At 43.4% G+C, this 14,881-nt stretch overlaps 1 protein-coding gene across 1 annotated transcript in view; it reads left to right on the forward strand.

Annotated features, from left to right (window-relative positions):
* Positions 1–14,881, forward strand: part of PRTFDC1 (phosphoribosyl transferase domain containing 1) — a 148,435-nt gene that overhangs the window by 64,827 nt on the left and 68,727 nt on the right. Inside the window, exon 3 of the mRNA XM_029588675.1 lies at positions 1,390–1,573. Coding sequence (XP_029444535.1) covers positions 1,390–1,573 — 184 coding nt within the window. The remainder of the gene's footprint in view (positions 1–1,389; positions 1,574–14,881) is intronic.

Here is a 14,881-nt window from a genome sequence, read left to right on the forward strand (position 1 = left end):
AGAACTAGTGCAGCTGTGTAAAGTACATGCATAAATTTGTGCACATAAAAAGTACACACATAAGTTTGAGGGTGGAGATTGCCATATTTTATAAATTGTGGAACTTCTACTGTACAGTTTATAAAATATAAGTATAATGTTTGCCGTGCCTACTTCTGCACACACAAAAATTGCCATGTGTATATTTAGAGATACAGTACTGACTGTAAAAATAGACTTCTCAGTGTGGGACAAGATCACATGCGTTGAATGACAAAGTGACCAGTTGGAGTTTGAGCCATTGGTGATCATGAGAGAGCCAAAAGTCTAGGCTGGCACTGATGAATAAAGATCGATATTGCCTTTATCACAATTTGCATATAATCTGCACAACTGCAGTGCTGTGCAATTTTAAGAAGAATTTGGGTAATGGAGATCGTTACCTTACTTATTCAACAGCCAAACCAGCTTCTAATGTTTTTTTGTTGTTGTTGTTCACACCCTTACAAATTGTAAGCGTGCACCCTTATAAATGTAGGGTGTTAAAAAATAGCACTGTTCATTCTTCAAAGGCACCAATATTTTTAACACTTCCTTAAAACAAATTTGGTTTCTGTATAATTTTTGGTGCTGGGCATCCCAGCAAAACTTTTGCTCAAGGGACCTAAAGTCCAGGAGCAAGTCACCATCAGCGCTTGCAAGGGTCAGTGGGGAGCTGAGAGTCTGGAATCCAGAATCAGCACAGACCTTTTGGAGCAAGCAACTTGTTGAAAAAAATGTTTGGTTTTTCTCCGAAGGAGATATATATATATATATATACACACTATAGAGGGACACCACCCATAGCAAAGCATTCCAATCTACCTAATATTCGATCTGCAATACTGAAACGTAACTATAATCCAACTCACCTTTTGTCTTCCTTTCCTTTCTGCTTGTCATGTAAATGCACTCACATCTACAAGTTTGTAAATGCACTCACATCTACAAGCTTGTAAAGCACTTCAGACTTTGGGGCCGATGCAGTATTGTGCGCAGCGGCTAGCGCACAGCTTAACACATGATTGGTTGCACATTTTGGACACACATCCATAACTTCCAATGCAAAATGGGGATTAGCACTTTAAAACGCACGTCCAAATCACCTCATAGCTTATAGTGCTCATCACATGTATATTCCATGTAGATGAGTCTATTAGCTAATCTCTGCAATGCAAAAAATTTCCCACACGGCCAATGTGCCCATTGCAATGTGGCAAATTTTCTGCACACAAATATTGCATCGGCCCCTGTATATGAAAAGTGCAGATTTCCTCATCTAGTAGTGTAAGCAGCGCATATGTGGAGTTGCATGGGCGCCTTGATGAATTTCTTTTTTGCCTTCTCCAATTTTCAATTACTTTTACTCAGGACAGAGCGCTTGGCAAAGAATATCATGAACGACATAGGAGACAATTACATCACCGTCCTCTGTGTGCTGAAAGGCGGTTACAAGTTTTGTGCTGACCTCGTGGAACACATCAAGAGTCTCAGCCGAAATTCGGACAAGTTCATCTCCATGAGGGTTGACTTCGTCAGAGTCAAAAGTTACTGTGTAAGTTAACATAGTTTTCAATTCAATGATGTATTTATTTATTCCTGAATATATATATAATGCTGGTCACCAGGTCACTTCACAACAAGCCCCTACTCCAAAGAGTAGGGGCTCATCTGAAGCAAAGGGAGATAGTGTCTTACCCAAGGTTATGTACAGGGTCTGTGAGAGAAGCAAAACTTGAATCCTGGTTAGTAGGCCATATCCTATACAAGCTAAAAAGAGAAATAATTTGGTCTAGGAGAGGATTCTCCCTTTCTATGGTAATTTTCTAAAACACGAATGTGGTAGATATACAATCTGTCTATGTTAAGAAATGCTTAGGTGTGTGTATCTATGGTCATAACAGTTCTCCGTGGAAATATTTGGCCTGTCTTCTTTCTACTGATATATGGGCATACATCAGGTAACCAAATAAAGCTTTGCTGCTGATGGAGCAAGGGCGAGGGGGCGGAGCGTCTGCATTCCTTTTCCTACCAGAGTTTCCTGTTGAAGAAATGAGGCACGTCGACAGGAAGCGAGAATGGCAGACAAAATTCATAACAGGAAATTAATGAATTAAAAAAAAAAACCAACAAAGGTAAAAATCAAATAAATAATTTAATAAACAATCGGCTCTACTAAAACAACCTGATAAAATCCTAGCATGGCCATGTTTTGGCACACTGCTTGCATCAGGGGAAACCTCCAAGATTTTAAATTCAGTAAAAAATATTGCAAAACATGTACACAGAGAGAAGATTGGTCCTTATGGGGGTGATTTTGTAACTGCCCGCATTGGTTTAAAGTCTGCAGATGCTTTTTACCCACAGGCTATCCATCAGTTTTCAAAGGGAAAGTGTATGCATACTAAATTATCCCATTAAAACTACCCACACACATTTATACCTGCTAATTCGTGGGCATCGTTTTTTTTGGGAAAAGTTACGCACCTACTGCTGAATATGCAAAAGCATTGCAAGTAATTCCAAACCCTGACCCCAAGAGCTCCTTTGCTCGCTGCACATAAAAATACGCACAGGCAGGCCCAGTGCATGTACTTTCACCTGCCTATAGGACAAGCAGTTTTTAAAAAGTCCATTTCCACGGTTAAAGCACTGTTTTTTTTTATATATAATCTATTTTTATTGTCCCAACATGAAAACAGGATAACAGGCAAAACAGGTACAGATGGCTTTGAAAATTGCTTTCCTTATAGCCATAAGATTTCCCACTGAGTGGGGTAGATTTACAAACAGCGCGAATTGGCGTACTTTTGCTGGCGCATCAGGCGCAAGCAAAAGTACGCGGGATTTTAGTAGATACGCGTGTAGCCGCGCATATCCGCTAAAATCCTGGATCGGCGCGCGCAAGGCTATCGATTCTGTATAGCCGGCGTGCGCCGAGCCGCGCAGCCTACCCCCGTTCCCTCCGAGGCCGCTCCAAAATCGGAGCGGCCTCGGAGGGAACTTTCTTTTGCCCTCCCCTCACCTTCCCCTCCCTTCCCCTACCTAACCCACCCGCCCGGCCCTGTCTAAACCCCCCCCCTTACCTTTGTCGGGGGATTTACGCCTCCCGGAGGGAGACTTAAATCCCCGCGCGCCAGCGGGCCGCTAGCGCGCCGGGACGCGACCTGGGGACAGGTACGGAGGGCGCGGCCACGCCCCCGGACCGCCCCGGGCCGTAACCACGCCCCCGGGCCCGCCCCCAAAATGCTGCCGACACGCCCCCAAAACGCCGCGCCGACTGGGCCCGCCCCCGACACGCCCCCCTCGCCAAACCCCGGGACTTACACGAGTCCCGGGGTCTGCGCGCGCCGGTGCGCCTATTGAACATAGGCGCACAGGGCCCTGCTCGCCTAAATCCGCCCAGATTTGGGCGGATTTAGGCGAGCAGGGCTCTTAAAATCCGCCCCAGTGGGAATAACCAAAGTTGATGACTTTGTTCCATAAGAGTACTCATGAAGGTGATGAGGTCCAAAAGGGAGAAAAGGAATCCTAAGCAGGGCCTGCTGCATCCATTAGGCAAACTAGGCGGTCGTCTGGAGCGCCAGCTCTCAGGTGGCAGCAAGCTCGCCAGTGTGAACCCTTGGCTGCTGGTGGAGGCTGAAAAAAAAAGAGGGGAGAGGCCTGGCGGGGCCGTCGGTAAAGCCTGTCTGCTGGCAGTAGAAAACAAAAGGGCAAAGACCTCTGGTGTGGAGGGCATGGCTGGGGATGAAGGGAGGTGCAAGGCTATAAGATTCCCCTAGGGCACCTAATGCCTTTGCACCAGCCTTGATCCTAAGCACAGAGCCCTTGATGTAAATCCAAGCTGTAGAAAGCAAAAGCGTAATCTCAGTCCTTTAGAGTTTTTCTGGTAATGGTATCTGACCCAACCTGCATAACTAGGGTAAAATCCAGCGCACAAGATGTGAGGAAAAAAACTACTAACAGCGTTAACTCCCGCAGCCAAAAAAGGGTTTGTGTTGCGCTGTATCAGTATCAGTCTCCCTCTGGTCACTCTTGCATCTTTCAGTAGGAAAGTGTCGAATACCTTCCTTCTAGTAGATGCAAGTAGTTTTGTTTTTCCCCTTCTTACCCATTGTTGCTCCTCATTTGTCAGATCAAACACTGTAGGGATGTGCATTCGTTTCATGACACTTTCAAAACAGAAAAAGAAAAACCAATAAGATTTAATTGGTTTTTCTTTCATTCCATTTTTAAAACAAAAAAAAGGGGAAAACACCTCTGGCTGACCCGATGCTCCCCGGGACCTTCCCGGGCCCGAGGCCTGTTCGTGTTGCCGAGGCCTAGATGCAGGTCCAGTGCTGACACCCGGACCAAAGGCTGGGTCCAGTCGCCAGTCTAGGCCCAGGCACGCCATACAACCTCTTCAATTGATGCCCTTTGTTTGGAGGATGCATCAGAGTGACATCACTCTGGTGCCTTTTTCCTGAGCAGAGGGTGAATACAGCAGCACATCAAAATGGCACTCTCCGCTCGGAGGAAGGATTTGGAGTGACATTATTCTAGTGCCTCCTCCAGCAGAGAGCATCATTTGAAGAGGACATTGTATGGAAGAGGACTTATGGCGGCCTGGGCATTTGCCTTGGAGATGGCACTCGGCATCAGACCTGGGCTTTTGCGATGGGACCTGGCTTCTGGGCCTGGGCCTAGGTGACAGGACCTGGCCTCTGGTCTGAGCCCCAGTGTTTGGCCTGGGCCTGGGCCTAGGTGACAGGACCTGGCCTCTGGTCTGAGCCCCAGTGTTTGGCCTGGGCCTGGGCCTGGGCCTAGGTGACAGGACCTGGCCTCTGGTCTGAGCCCCAGTGTTTGGCCTGGGCCTGGGCCTGGGCCTAGGTGACAGGACCTGGCCTCTGGTCTGAGCCCCAGTGTTTGGCCTGGGCCTGGGCCTGGGCCTAGGTGACAGGACCTGGCCTCTGGTCTGAGCCCCAGTGTTTGGCCTGGGCCTGGGCCTGGGCCTAGGTGACAGGACCTGGCCTCTGGTCTGAGCCCCAGTGTTTGGCCTGGGCCTGGGCCTGGGCCTAGGCCAAAGCCTCAGCAATGGGACTAGAGCTTGGGCTGGGCTCCAGTGTTGGGTCTAGGCCTATGCCTCAGTGAAGGGACCTGTTCTTGGGCTGGGTTGCAACACTGGGTCTAGGCCTCAGTGTTGCATGCAGGCCATGTTGATGGGACCTCCCATGGAGGCAGATTTGTAGGATGGATGAGATGGGGCACGGGGGGCCTGAGGAGGCCTTGTTTTGTTTTATTTTGTTTTGGAGGGTTTTTTTTTTAAATGTTTACTTCATTTCTGTAAAGGTCAGAAATAAAATAAATATTAAACGAAATGATACCCAGGGGGGGAATTTAAAAACAAAATATAAATAACTATTTTTTCAATGCATATCTCTAAAACGCTGTCACAGGCAACTTGTCCTGGTTTCCTATCTCTTAACTAGGCATAAAAATATTTTGTGGGATACTGGCAACTCCCTTATCATTTCACTGGCGTAATTCCTCTGAGAATTTCCTGGTTTTCCTTTTCCCAAACTTAACACACTTTTTCATTTCGGGATATCTTGGTGTTACTTTACCATCACACCAGTGGAATGCTCTTATTTCAATGCAAGGTATATAGAATATAGGCAAATAGGAGTATATTCATTTTGAAGTGCACATTTCAATTTTGTAATTAGTTTTTTTTTAGTTATAATGATGTATATTGCACAGATAATAGTCTAACGAGTGCATCATTAGTTCTGTCTTTTGCATATTTTTGTTTCATGATTTTTATTCAGGTTAAATACTGCCCTTCATGGGAATAAAAAGTCCTTTTCTTATTTTCCTTTCTTTTTTTTAAATCCTAGAGCAGTCTTACTTACATAGTACATAAAATCATAGAAAAATAGAACTGAAAGGGATCATCCAGAGGTTATCCTGTCTGTTGCCTGCCTCTGTTCTTAACATTCAGAAAACTCTACCTAATTTCTTTTTTAAAACCTCCAGTCTTGGAAGTTGGAAGATGTTTTGATCAAAAAAAAAAAAGAGCTGTAAAAAGGGTTTATCAAATCACCTGCCAGTTTAACAGAGTTAATTGCTAGTGGACGTAAATCAAACGTCTGAGACCAGTGAAACAAACTCCAGTGTCTCGTAGTTCTGACACAGTTTTGGCCCTCTTTAGAACACGCATTCAACAAATAACAAAGTAAAGGTGCCATTTTGAAATTGGCAGTAGGGCCAAAAGGTGAGGGATGAAGTCACTCCTGTCAAAGAAGACTTGAATTTCTGCTGGGGGCAGTGTGTACGTTTCGGGAGAGTAGGAGGACTGGAAGCCAAACTCTGCTCTTCATACCTGGGAACGTTTGAATTCCACATGACCTGAGATTGTCATGAATTAGCAGGAGGCAAGGTGAGGGGTTTTTGCTTGCAGACTTTCTCCTCTTTCTCACTCACACATGCTCTCAATCACACATCTGATCTCGCTTTCAATCACACACATATGTTCTCTTTCTAAATCACACACACACACACGCTCTTAATCATACACATGCTGTCTCTATCTCTCGCAAACACAGAGGATCCCTGCTGGCTTGAGAATGGAATTGAAGAAATGGGGTAACTTTTCTATTATTCCTATAGTTTACATTTAGGCTAGGGAAGTGGTCTGCACAGAGCGGCAGTTGCTACTACCCTAAAACTAAAAGAAAAGAAAAATAAATAAATAAATTGCTGGGTAGACTGCTGTCATTCACTATTACACGTTCTCTCTCTCTCTCTCTGTCTCGTTCTCTCACACCCGTTATCTCTCACTTATACTCATACTCTCAACCATACACATGCTCTCTCTTTCTCACTCTCACTCACTCCTACCCCCTCTAAAGCACAAGTGGCAGCAACCTCCTCTTCCAGCCCCCAAGAAAGAAGCAGAGTCCTATCAGCTGTAGGGACTGATGCTGCTGTCTCCTATTACTGATCACCAGTTGCTCTTCTTTTTGCTCTGGGCCTGTGCTATTACTACTCATGCTGGGAGCTAATGCTGTTGGTACTTCTGAGTGGGCATGGTTTCTCCTTCTTCCTAAGCGTGTGCTCCACTACCTCTTTCGGGACAGGGGGGAGAAAGAAGAAAAGACCAATCCGCAAATGCCACAGCCTTCACTAATAGTGCTGCTGTTCGGCTCAGCATTTTCAAGCCCGGGCAGAGAGAGAATTCTTTGCATCTCACTAGGGCAGAGGAGGGGCAAGGAAGAGCAGCCGGGCCAGCGGGAGACCAGAAAGCATGATGTCCTGCCGGTGGAGGATGGCAACACACCTGACAAAGCTTGACGACACACTGATTGAGAATCACTGTCCTAGGGGCCTATAAACACAGAATCTGCAGCATCTCCATTCCCAGATGACATGGAGAACAGAAAGTGGGCCCAGGAATCAAACCCAGATCCTTTGCATGGCAGTGCACAGCAGATGTCACTGTACCACCAGGCAGGTTTTACACATTTGGATAAAGTAGGAAAGAGTAGATTAAAGTATAGCACTGAAGAAGGCATACAGCCTGAGCACAGTTTCAAAAAGCTGACTGCTTCCTTGGCTAATATGTTTTACTAAAATGTAAGAAGCATTGATGTTTGCAGGAAAAAAAAACACAAACTGCTGAAAACTAATAATAAAAAAACCCCCTCAAATTTGACACTTTTTCAGTGGGATTTATTGTGCTGAATGAGTTATAGTCTTTTACAAGGTGTGCGATCACTTTGTGCTGGTCCAAAAGAATAATTAGATTTGTGGTTAAGTACACAGAAACTCTGCCTGAAAGAGGCAGATGATAAAATAAATGTGTTAAATTTGCTAATTTAGGACCTGATTCATCAAGTTCTTTTCCCATAGACACAAAATGGGAGATAAGGTCTAGGGAATCAGGCTGTTACAAGGAACCAGGAACATGACACAGAAACTCGGTAAGAACACCCAGCAGAGTCAGGAAACAGGAAGTGAGGATCAGGAATGCAGAGACAAAGCACTTCTCTAATGGAGTTGACCTATTGCTGAGCTATTGAGGTGTTCTGACAGACTTTATATACTGGAGTCCCAGTAATGTCATCAGGTAGTGCCAGCCATGGTTTCCCGCCACTGACCCTTTAAGAAGGGCAAGATTGGTGAGCGTGCCTAGGAGGGCCCAGGAGCAGAGGCGTTGTCGAAGGTTGGTTGAGCATGGCGGTCTTCCATGCCAATGGGGAAGAGCCACGTCAGAGGTCCCAGGAGCAGGGAAGGCAGATGGCTCGCAGCAGGCTACCACATGAGAGTCGGGCGGTCTCCCTCAGCATCTGCTAGGGCCAACTCGGATCCGGTGCTGGAGGTAAGAGCGGCTGTACCCCCTCCCTTAATTCCCTCTCCCGAGAGGGAAGTTTCTTGTGGAATTCCTTGAGAAGGCATCTATCCGGTATATTGGTGGCAGGTTCCCATGTATTTTCTTCTGGACCATATGCCTCCCAGCAGATAAGGTATTCCCATCTCTTGCCACATTGTCTGATGTAAATCCAGATGAATCCTGACAAAGTCAAGTATATCCAAGACTGGCCCCGCAAAGATTCTTAGGCTTTGCCAACTATTACCGACATTTCATTCCTAACTACTCCTGGACTGCAGCTCCCCTCACAACCCTCACTCGAAAAGGGGCCAACACGAAGTTTTGGCCATCTGAAGCCATCAATGCCTTCCAAAAACTGAAGGATGCCTTTCTTCAAACGCCCTGTCTCCATCACCCTGATCCCACGCGCCCCTTTATTCTCGAAGCAGACACTTCCACACTGGGAGTGGGGGCAGTCCTGAGTCAGCACTCTGACAAAGGAGTTCTATATCCATGCTCCTTCTTTTCAAGAACATTTTCTCCCACAGAAAGTAATTATGGGATCATTGACAGAGAACTGTTAGCCCTACACACACACACACACACACAACCCTATGATCCCTTAACACATGCTCATATTCCACACTCCCTCCCTCTGCCAATCCCATCTTCCCAATATCTCATCCCTCCTCCACCTCAGACAATCCTCCTGAATATCTTGGCATGATGGTAGAAGGAGGGCAGAGACAGTAAGATACTTTAGGCTTCTTCTTTTCTGCTGCCTGGGGCTGGGATGTCATGCTTTGAACCGTGAGGAGGAGAGGCAACATAGTGTTGCATGGTTTAAAGTGCAACACTCTATTTCCAGTCAACAGAGGAAGAGGAAGCAATTCGAAGCAGTTCACCACTGCTTTCCTGTTTCTTCATCAAGCCTAGATCAGTGCAGGATGGGGAGGGGGAGAGATGCTCCAGCTACCCCTGCCGTTACGGTCAGCTCATCCTGGTCCCCCGTCTCCCATGATCATTCCGTAGGGAATGGGGAATTCTACAGTAAGGGCTGTATTTTGTTGCCCTTGTTGCTACATTGCAAGAGACCAAGGGCACAAGGCCAAAAGAGATTGGGGAAAGCAAAGAGCAGTCTAGAGTGATAGCATCAAAAACAGTTAAGGTCTAGATACATGGATGAAACAGAACGGAAAACTGAAGGCAGAGAGAACTGGTACATCATAGTTTCCAATCTTCATATCAAAAATGATGCTTGATGTTGGTGACAATGATGATTCTGTCAGTTCTGCTGCTGGTTTGCACAGACAATAAAATTACAGTTCTATACAGCTGCATTGTAACCAGTCCAAAATAGGCAGTACCATTATGTTCCATTTTCTGTCACTTTAGCATTCACTTAGTTGCCTCACTTTGATTTAAATATTTTAATCCAGTCACATGGCAATCCATCCCCAATTGCCCTTGGTTTAAGATTACAAAAGATTAGGGTTTGTGAGCAGACAGTAATGAATTTATCACCTCATCAAAAGCTTAACATTGGCAGTAAACCCTACCACCAACAGTAAGTTTCCATGAGGGCAGAAATTGCTTGTAAAGGTTAAAACCCCCCAGTGTACCTGTAAGGAGTCTGTCAACTCATGGAACAGCTGACTGAGACTAATACATGATGGAGCTAAAGGCAAGGGCTTGTCCCTTCAATGAAAAACTTCAGACTACTTAAGGATATTTGCTGGTACAGATTTATCTTCATTTTAGAATAGTCTTCTTAACTGTAGAAATGGGGAGGAGAGGCACGCTAGAGGGGAAAATAGCTGTTTGTTTTAGCATAGCTCATGTGAAGGAAACTAGGGAGAATTACATGGGTTGATTCAGTTCATCCTTTGAAATAAATAGAAATTATTCATGACTTTCGGAGCATAAACCGAGATTTTAACGTGACCTCTGGGTGTTGCTGCAAATATAGTAGGTCCATTCATGAGCACACAGAACATAATCTATTGAAGCTTTTTCCCCTTGGTAGATGTCTTCTTTGACAAACTATGGGCCCCTGTTCACAAGATTCAATGCCTGGGGGTAAATCCTAAGTCAATCCTAAGTCTAATACAAACCTAGAATATATGAAACAGATAGTGGTACAATACAGAAATGCTTTTGACCACTGAACAGTTACGTAGCAGCTAGAAAGAAAAAGCCATTTTTCCTTTAGCACTCCCCGTGTTCTGGCTCCCTGGTGCAGACGTGTAGATGCCGTACTGGTCCTGCAGCTGGTGATAGCTTTTATTGCACTCCTTTGAGAATTTCTCGGTAATGTTCTTTCACCTGAGATTACATAGGCCCTATTCCTTAATTCTGAACATGGGACCTATTTTGGACCCCAAAGCTCATGCAGAATAGCGTCTTTGAATGAGTCTCGTGTTCTGATTGCCCTGTTTTAGCTGAACAGGAGAGGGCTGCGGCTCTGCTTGTACCCCGATACTGTTTGACGTTGGGAAACTTTATCATGAAGCGAGGCCAGATTCCATTTCCCGGTGTTTGTTAGTTATGGGGTCTTTGTTCCTTTTCTTTCTCTTCCTGTTTATAATGCAAGTAGGGTTTTTTTTGTATTGTTTCTTGATACACATGTTCTTAAGTCCATCCTTATGTATTTTATGCAATGCAAATATCACTAAATAAATGTATGAAATTTATTACAGCACAAAGATTGGGGGGCGATGTGTGAGTGGGAAATGTGAACAATTTATGAACAAAAGACTAGGAGCTTGGTGCATCCCAGACATTTGCAGGCAAATAGTTACTGACTACTAGGTTTTCCCGATTATCTGTTGTCATTAAAGGGGATATACGGCTGCTGTCTGGTGTATTTTCAAACTCTCAAAGATATTCGGCGTGCACAGGGGGCAGAGCCAGCCTGTACTTTCCATTAGCAGGCTGTTGTCCACCTTAGCTCCCACGCACAAATGGCACCTCCCCCCCAGATACACAGCTTTCATTCACCTCCCTGAGGCCTCTATGTCAAACTACATACTTAAGCTCAGAGCAGGAACAAGCCCAGTTATTCTTCCAATTTTTCTCATAGCTCCCATTATTTCCTGGGGAGGAAAATGTATTTTTACATTTTTTTTCTTCCATGGAAAATCATGGGAGTGAGCTCGTGATGCAGTGTTTTCTTTTATTCTAGCCAGTGGATTGGCATAGAGTGAAGTCCAAGGACAGAGCTGGGAGAAAAGTCCCATTTCTAAGATTTCTCCCAGGTCATTCTGGAAAATAACAAAACTAAAGCCATGTTTAGTACAGGCTGTACCAACATTTTCAATTTGGTCCAAACCTAATATTTCTGCTTGCTCACTCACCCTCCCGGCAAACAACGGACACATCAACAGTGTTTGCTAACATCTAGCAATCAGTTTTGGGCTTTAAATTGTCTTCTAACTTACGTGAGTGGGAATGAAGACCCCCCAGAGTATGGAAGGGCCTGGAAGAAGAGCTGCAGCAGCTGTGGCCCCGTGGCTCCATTGCCGGCCCATGCTGGCATGCTTGTTATCAGTCAGGCAAGGATCATCAGTACATGCCCCTGATTTTTTTTTTTTTTTAATATTATGCAGTGTATTAAGGGAGGGGGGGGTACTTCTAAGTCATTTCAAGGATCCTCATTTAACATAGCAAAGATCCCACACATCCTGCCATGTTTCCTCAATAGAGAAGAGCTTCTTATGTCAACAGAGAAACAGAGGTTGGTGGCAGCTGTCACTGTCCATCTCCAACTGTGTCCATTTCCTTATGTCAGCATGTCTTAATAGCTGCAGCATCCCTGTACAGATTTGTAAAAGAAAAAGCAAACAAAAAAAAGCCTGCGAACAGGGCTTCCTAGCATGACAGAATTTTTGCAGTGAGAAGCAGGGTGCTGGCGGGAGTGGGAGGTGTGAAGGCAGCACCTGCTCTATTCTGGCACGGCTGCTATGACTGCTAGAGGTGCAAAGTAGGTGATACAGTGATAGCATCCTTGTCTGTGTTAAATGAGACTCCAGTGGCCAGTGCCTCTCAATTTTCTGCCCTGGGTTGATGAATGAAAGCAGCTTGTGAGTTAGAGAGATCACGAAAATAATGCAGGGGGCTAAGGATTGTATGATGCAGCTAACTTGCATTCTGTCTCTTCATGGAGAGGACAGCTGTGAGTGAAAGATCTATTTATTCCTTCATATCTCTGATTCACCTTACCAAATTGTCTGAGGCAGGTTACAATGCTAAATTGCAAATACCATATAATCTAATAAAATACAGTAACCATAACAAATCCAATGAAATAACATAGAATCCATATTATGCAGTAATATCAAATATACAATCAACCAAAAAAATGAATAGAAAAACACAGTCACAAATCATAAATAACCTAGAAATAAACCTACAGAGATACACAAATCACAAATTCCAATGATTATATAACAGGAGTTCCAATAGACAGGAGAAGGAAAAAAAATAAATACAAATATGTCTCTAATTGAGATCCCTTAAAATATGCAGCCACCTATCCAGAATAAAACATTCCATCTAGTGCCGTAGTGATAGCATGAAACTAAAATAATCAGGCAAAGTATAAGGTGAAGAGGAAACTCTTATCCAGTTTGGTAAAGAAACACTAATCCTTTACTTTCCTCATATCATTTGGAAGTAAATTCCAAAGCATAGATATATTTATTTTCTACAACTTGATATTTCACCTTACTATTATAAATCACAAAGCAAAATTGCATAGGACAATAACATACAATACATGATATAATAAAATCAATGATCAAACAATAAGTTTATTTGCTTTGAAAATCCTTAATTGGCCAGGTAGGTATGGAAGTGTCCACACACAAAATGACACCTGCTCCAAGCAGGGCATAACTTGCTCATGGTAACTTATATGCATACTTTTGAAAATGCAACCGTCTATGCGTAAGTCTTATCCCCACCCCATCCTCCAGAACCTCTACTCTCAGTATGCATAAAAGTACATATGAAACCATGTTACGCGCATGCTTTGACATTTGCTGCTCCCCACCCTGGTTGATTTTCAAAGCACTACTAATGCACATAAAACTGAGTTTGAGGTGCATAAGTGGTTTGAAAATCTGCCTAAAAAATATTCCACTTCAGTCCCTTCCTATCCTCAGTCACATTTATCAGAATAATAAGTAAAATCAAATACTTGCTCACTAAGCCAACTGATAATTCTAAGAACATACAACTATATCCATTGTCATTATCCAGGTCAACCCTCTACACTTCTAGCTTGCCTTCTTATTGTAAAGTAAATGACACAAGACTCAATACCTAATCAGGAAAATCTTGAGTAAAAAGCCATGTTTTCAGCAGTTTATGGAAAGGAAGGAAATAAAATGCATCCAAAATATTGAGCAGTATATTGCAAGAGAAAGTTCTTTTACTGGTCTAAACCAACCCATCCTCCCTAGATACAGGGATATGAAACAAAATCTCATTCATCAAATGTAGATGCTCCTAGGAACATAGCATTGAAAATGTATACTTGGATAAGGAGACACTTTCCCATACAGAACCTTTTATACTAATAATGGGAGTTTAATTTTATTATGACTTTCAATGGGGAACCAGTGAAGGGATTGTTGAGAGGGTGAAACATGATAATGGCGTTATAGATGCAATAAAAGTCTGGCCACATGCTTTTGAGTATTCTGTTATTTCAGTAATGAACTCTTGGGTAACTCTACCAATACAGAGTTGCAATTATATAAGTGATTTTCAATTAGAAAGTGAATCAGAGTTGAAAGATCACTGGTTTCCAGAATCAGTTGTGCCTAGTGAAGTTGTTGCAGGTAGAAGAAGCAGATGTTGCTAATGCCAGGACTATGAAGCTTCCTTATCAAGTTTGCATTAACTCAGACTCCTAAGATCTTGATCTATTTATTTATTTATTTATTTAATTTTAAAAAAACATTTATAAACCACCTTATCCCAGTTCCTAAGCAGTGCACAGAATTACACTCACACTATACATAAACAAGCATATAATAGAAAATACTTTTAATAATAAAATAAAACAAGCACATAAAAAAGAGATACAAAAGAGGGCTATTATAAGGCTCAAAACTGTGACTTAGCCTAAAACTTCAATAAACTATGAAGCAGATGTCAAAAGAATTGTGCAGCTAAAAACACATAAATGGGATACTGTACTTGTTAAAACTGTTGCAATAAAAGCCAAAAACCATCTATAAAATATAAAACAGATACCAAAGCACTGTGCAAAAATACACAAAACGTAACGGAACCCAAAGGCTTCTATAAACAACATAGATTTAACCTGCTTCCTAAATTTCTTTATACAGACATCTTTCCTCAATGACTCTGAGAGATGATTTAAAAAATGTTAGAGCCATAGGTACAAATAATACAAATGATCTGTCATTTGTTCCGGAAATCTCGATTAATTTGGAATCTGGGATTTCAAGTAGGTACTTGCCAGATGAATGGAGGGCC

Source organism: Rhinatrema bivittatum, chromosome 2, assembly GCF_901001135.1.
Source record: "Rhinatrema bivittatum chromosome 2, aRhiBiv1.1, whole genome shotgun sequence".
Lineage (NCBI taxonomy): Eukaryota > Metazoa > Chordata > Amphibia > Gymnophiona > Rhinatrematidae > Rhinatrema > Rhinatrema bivittatum.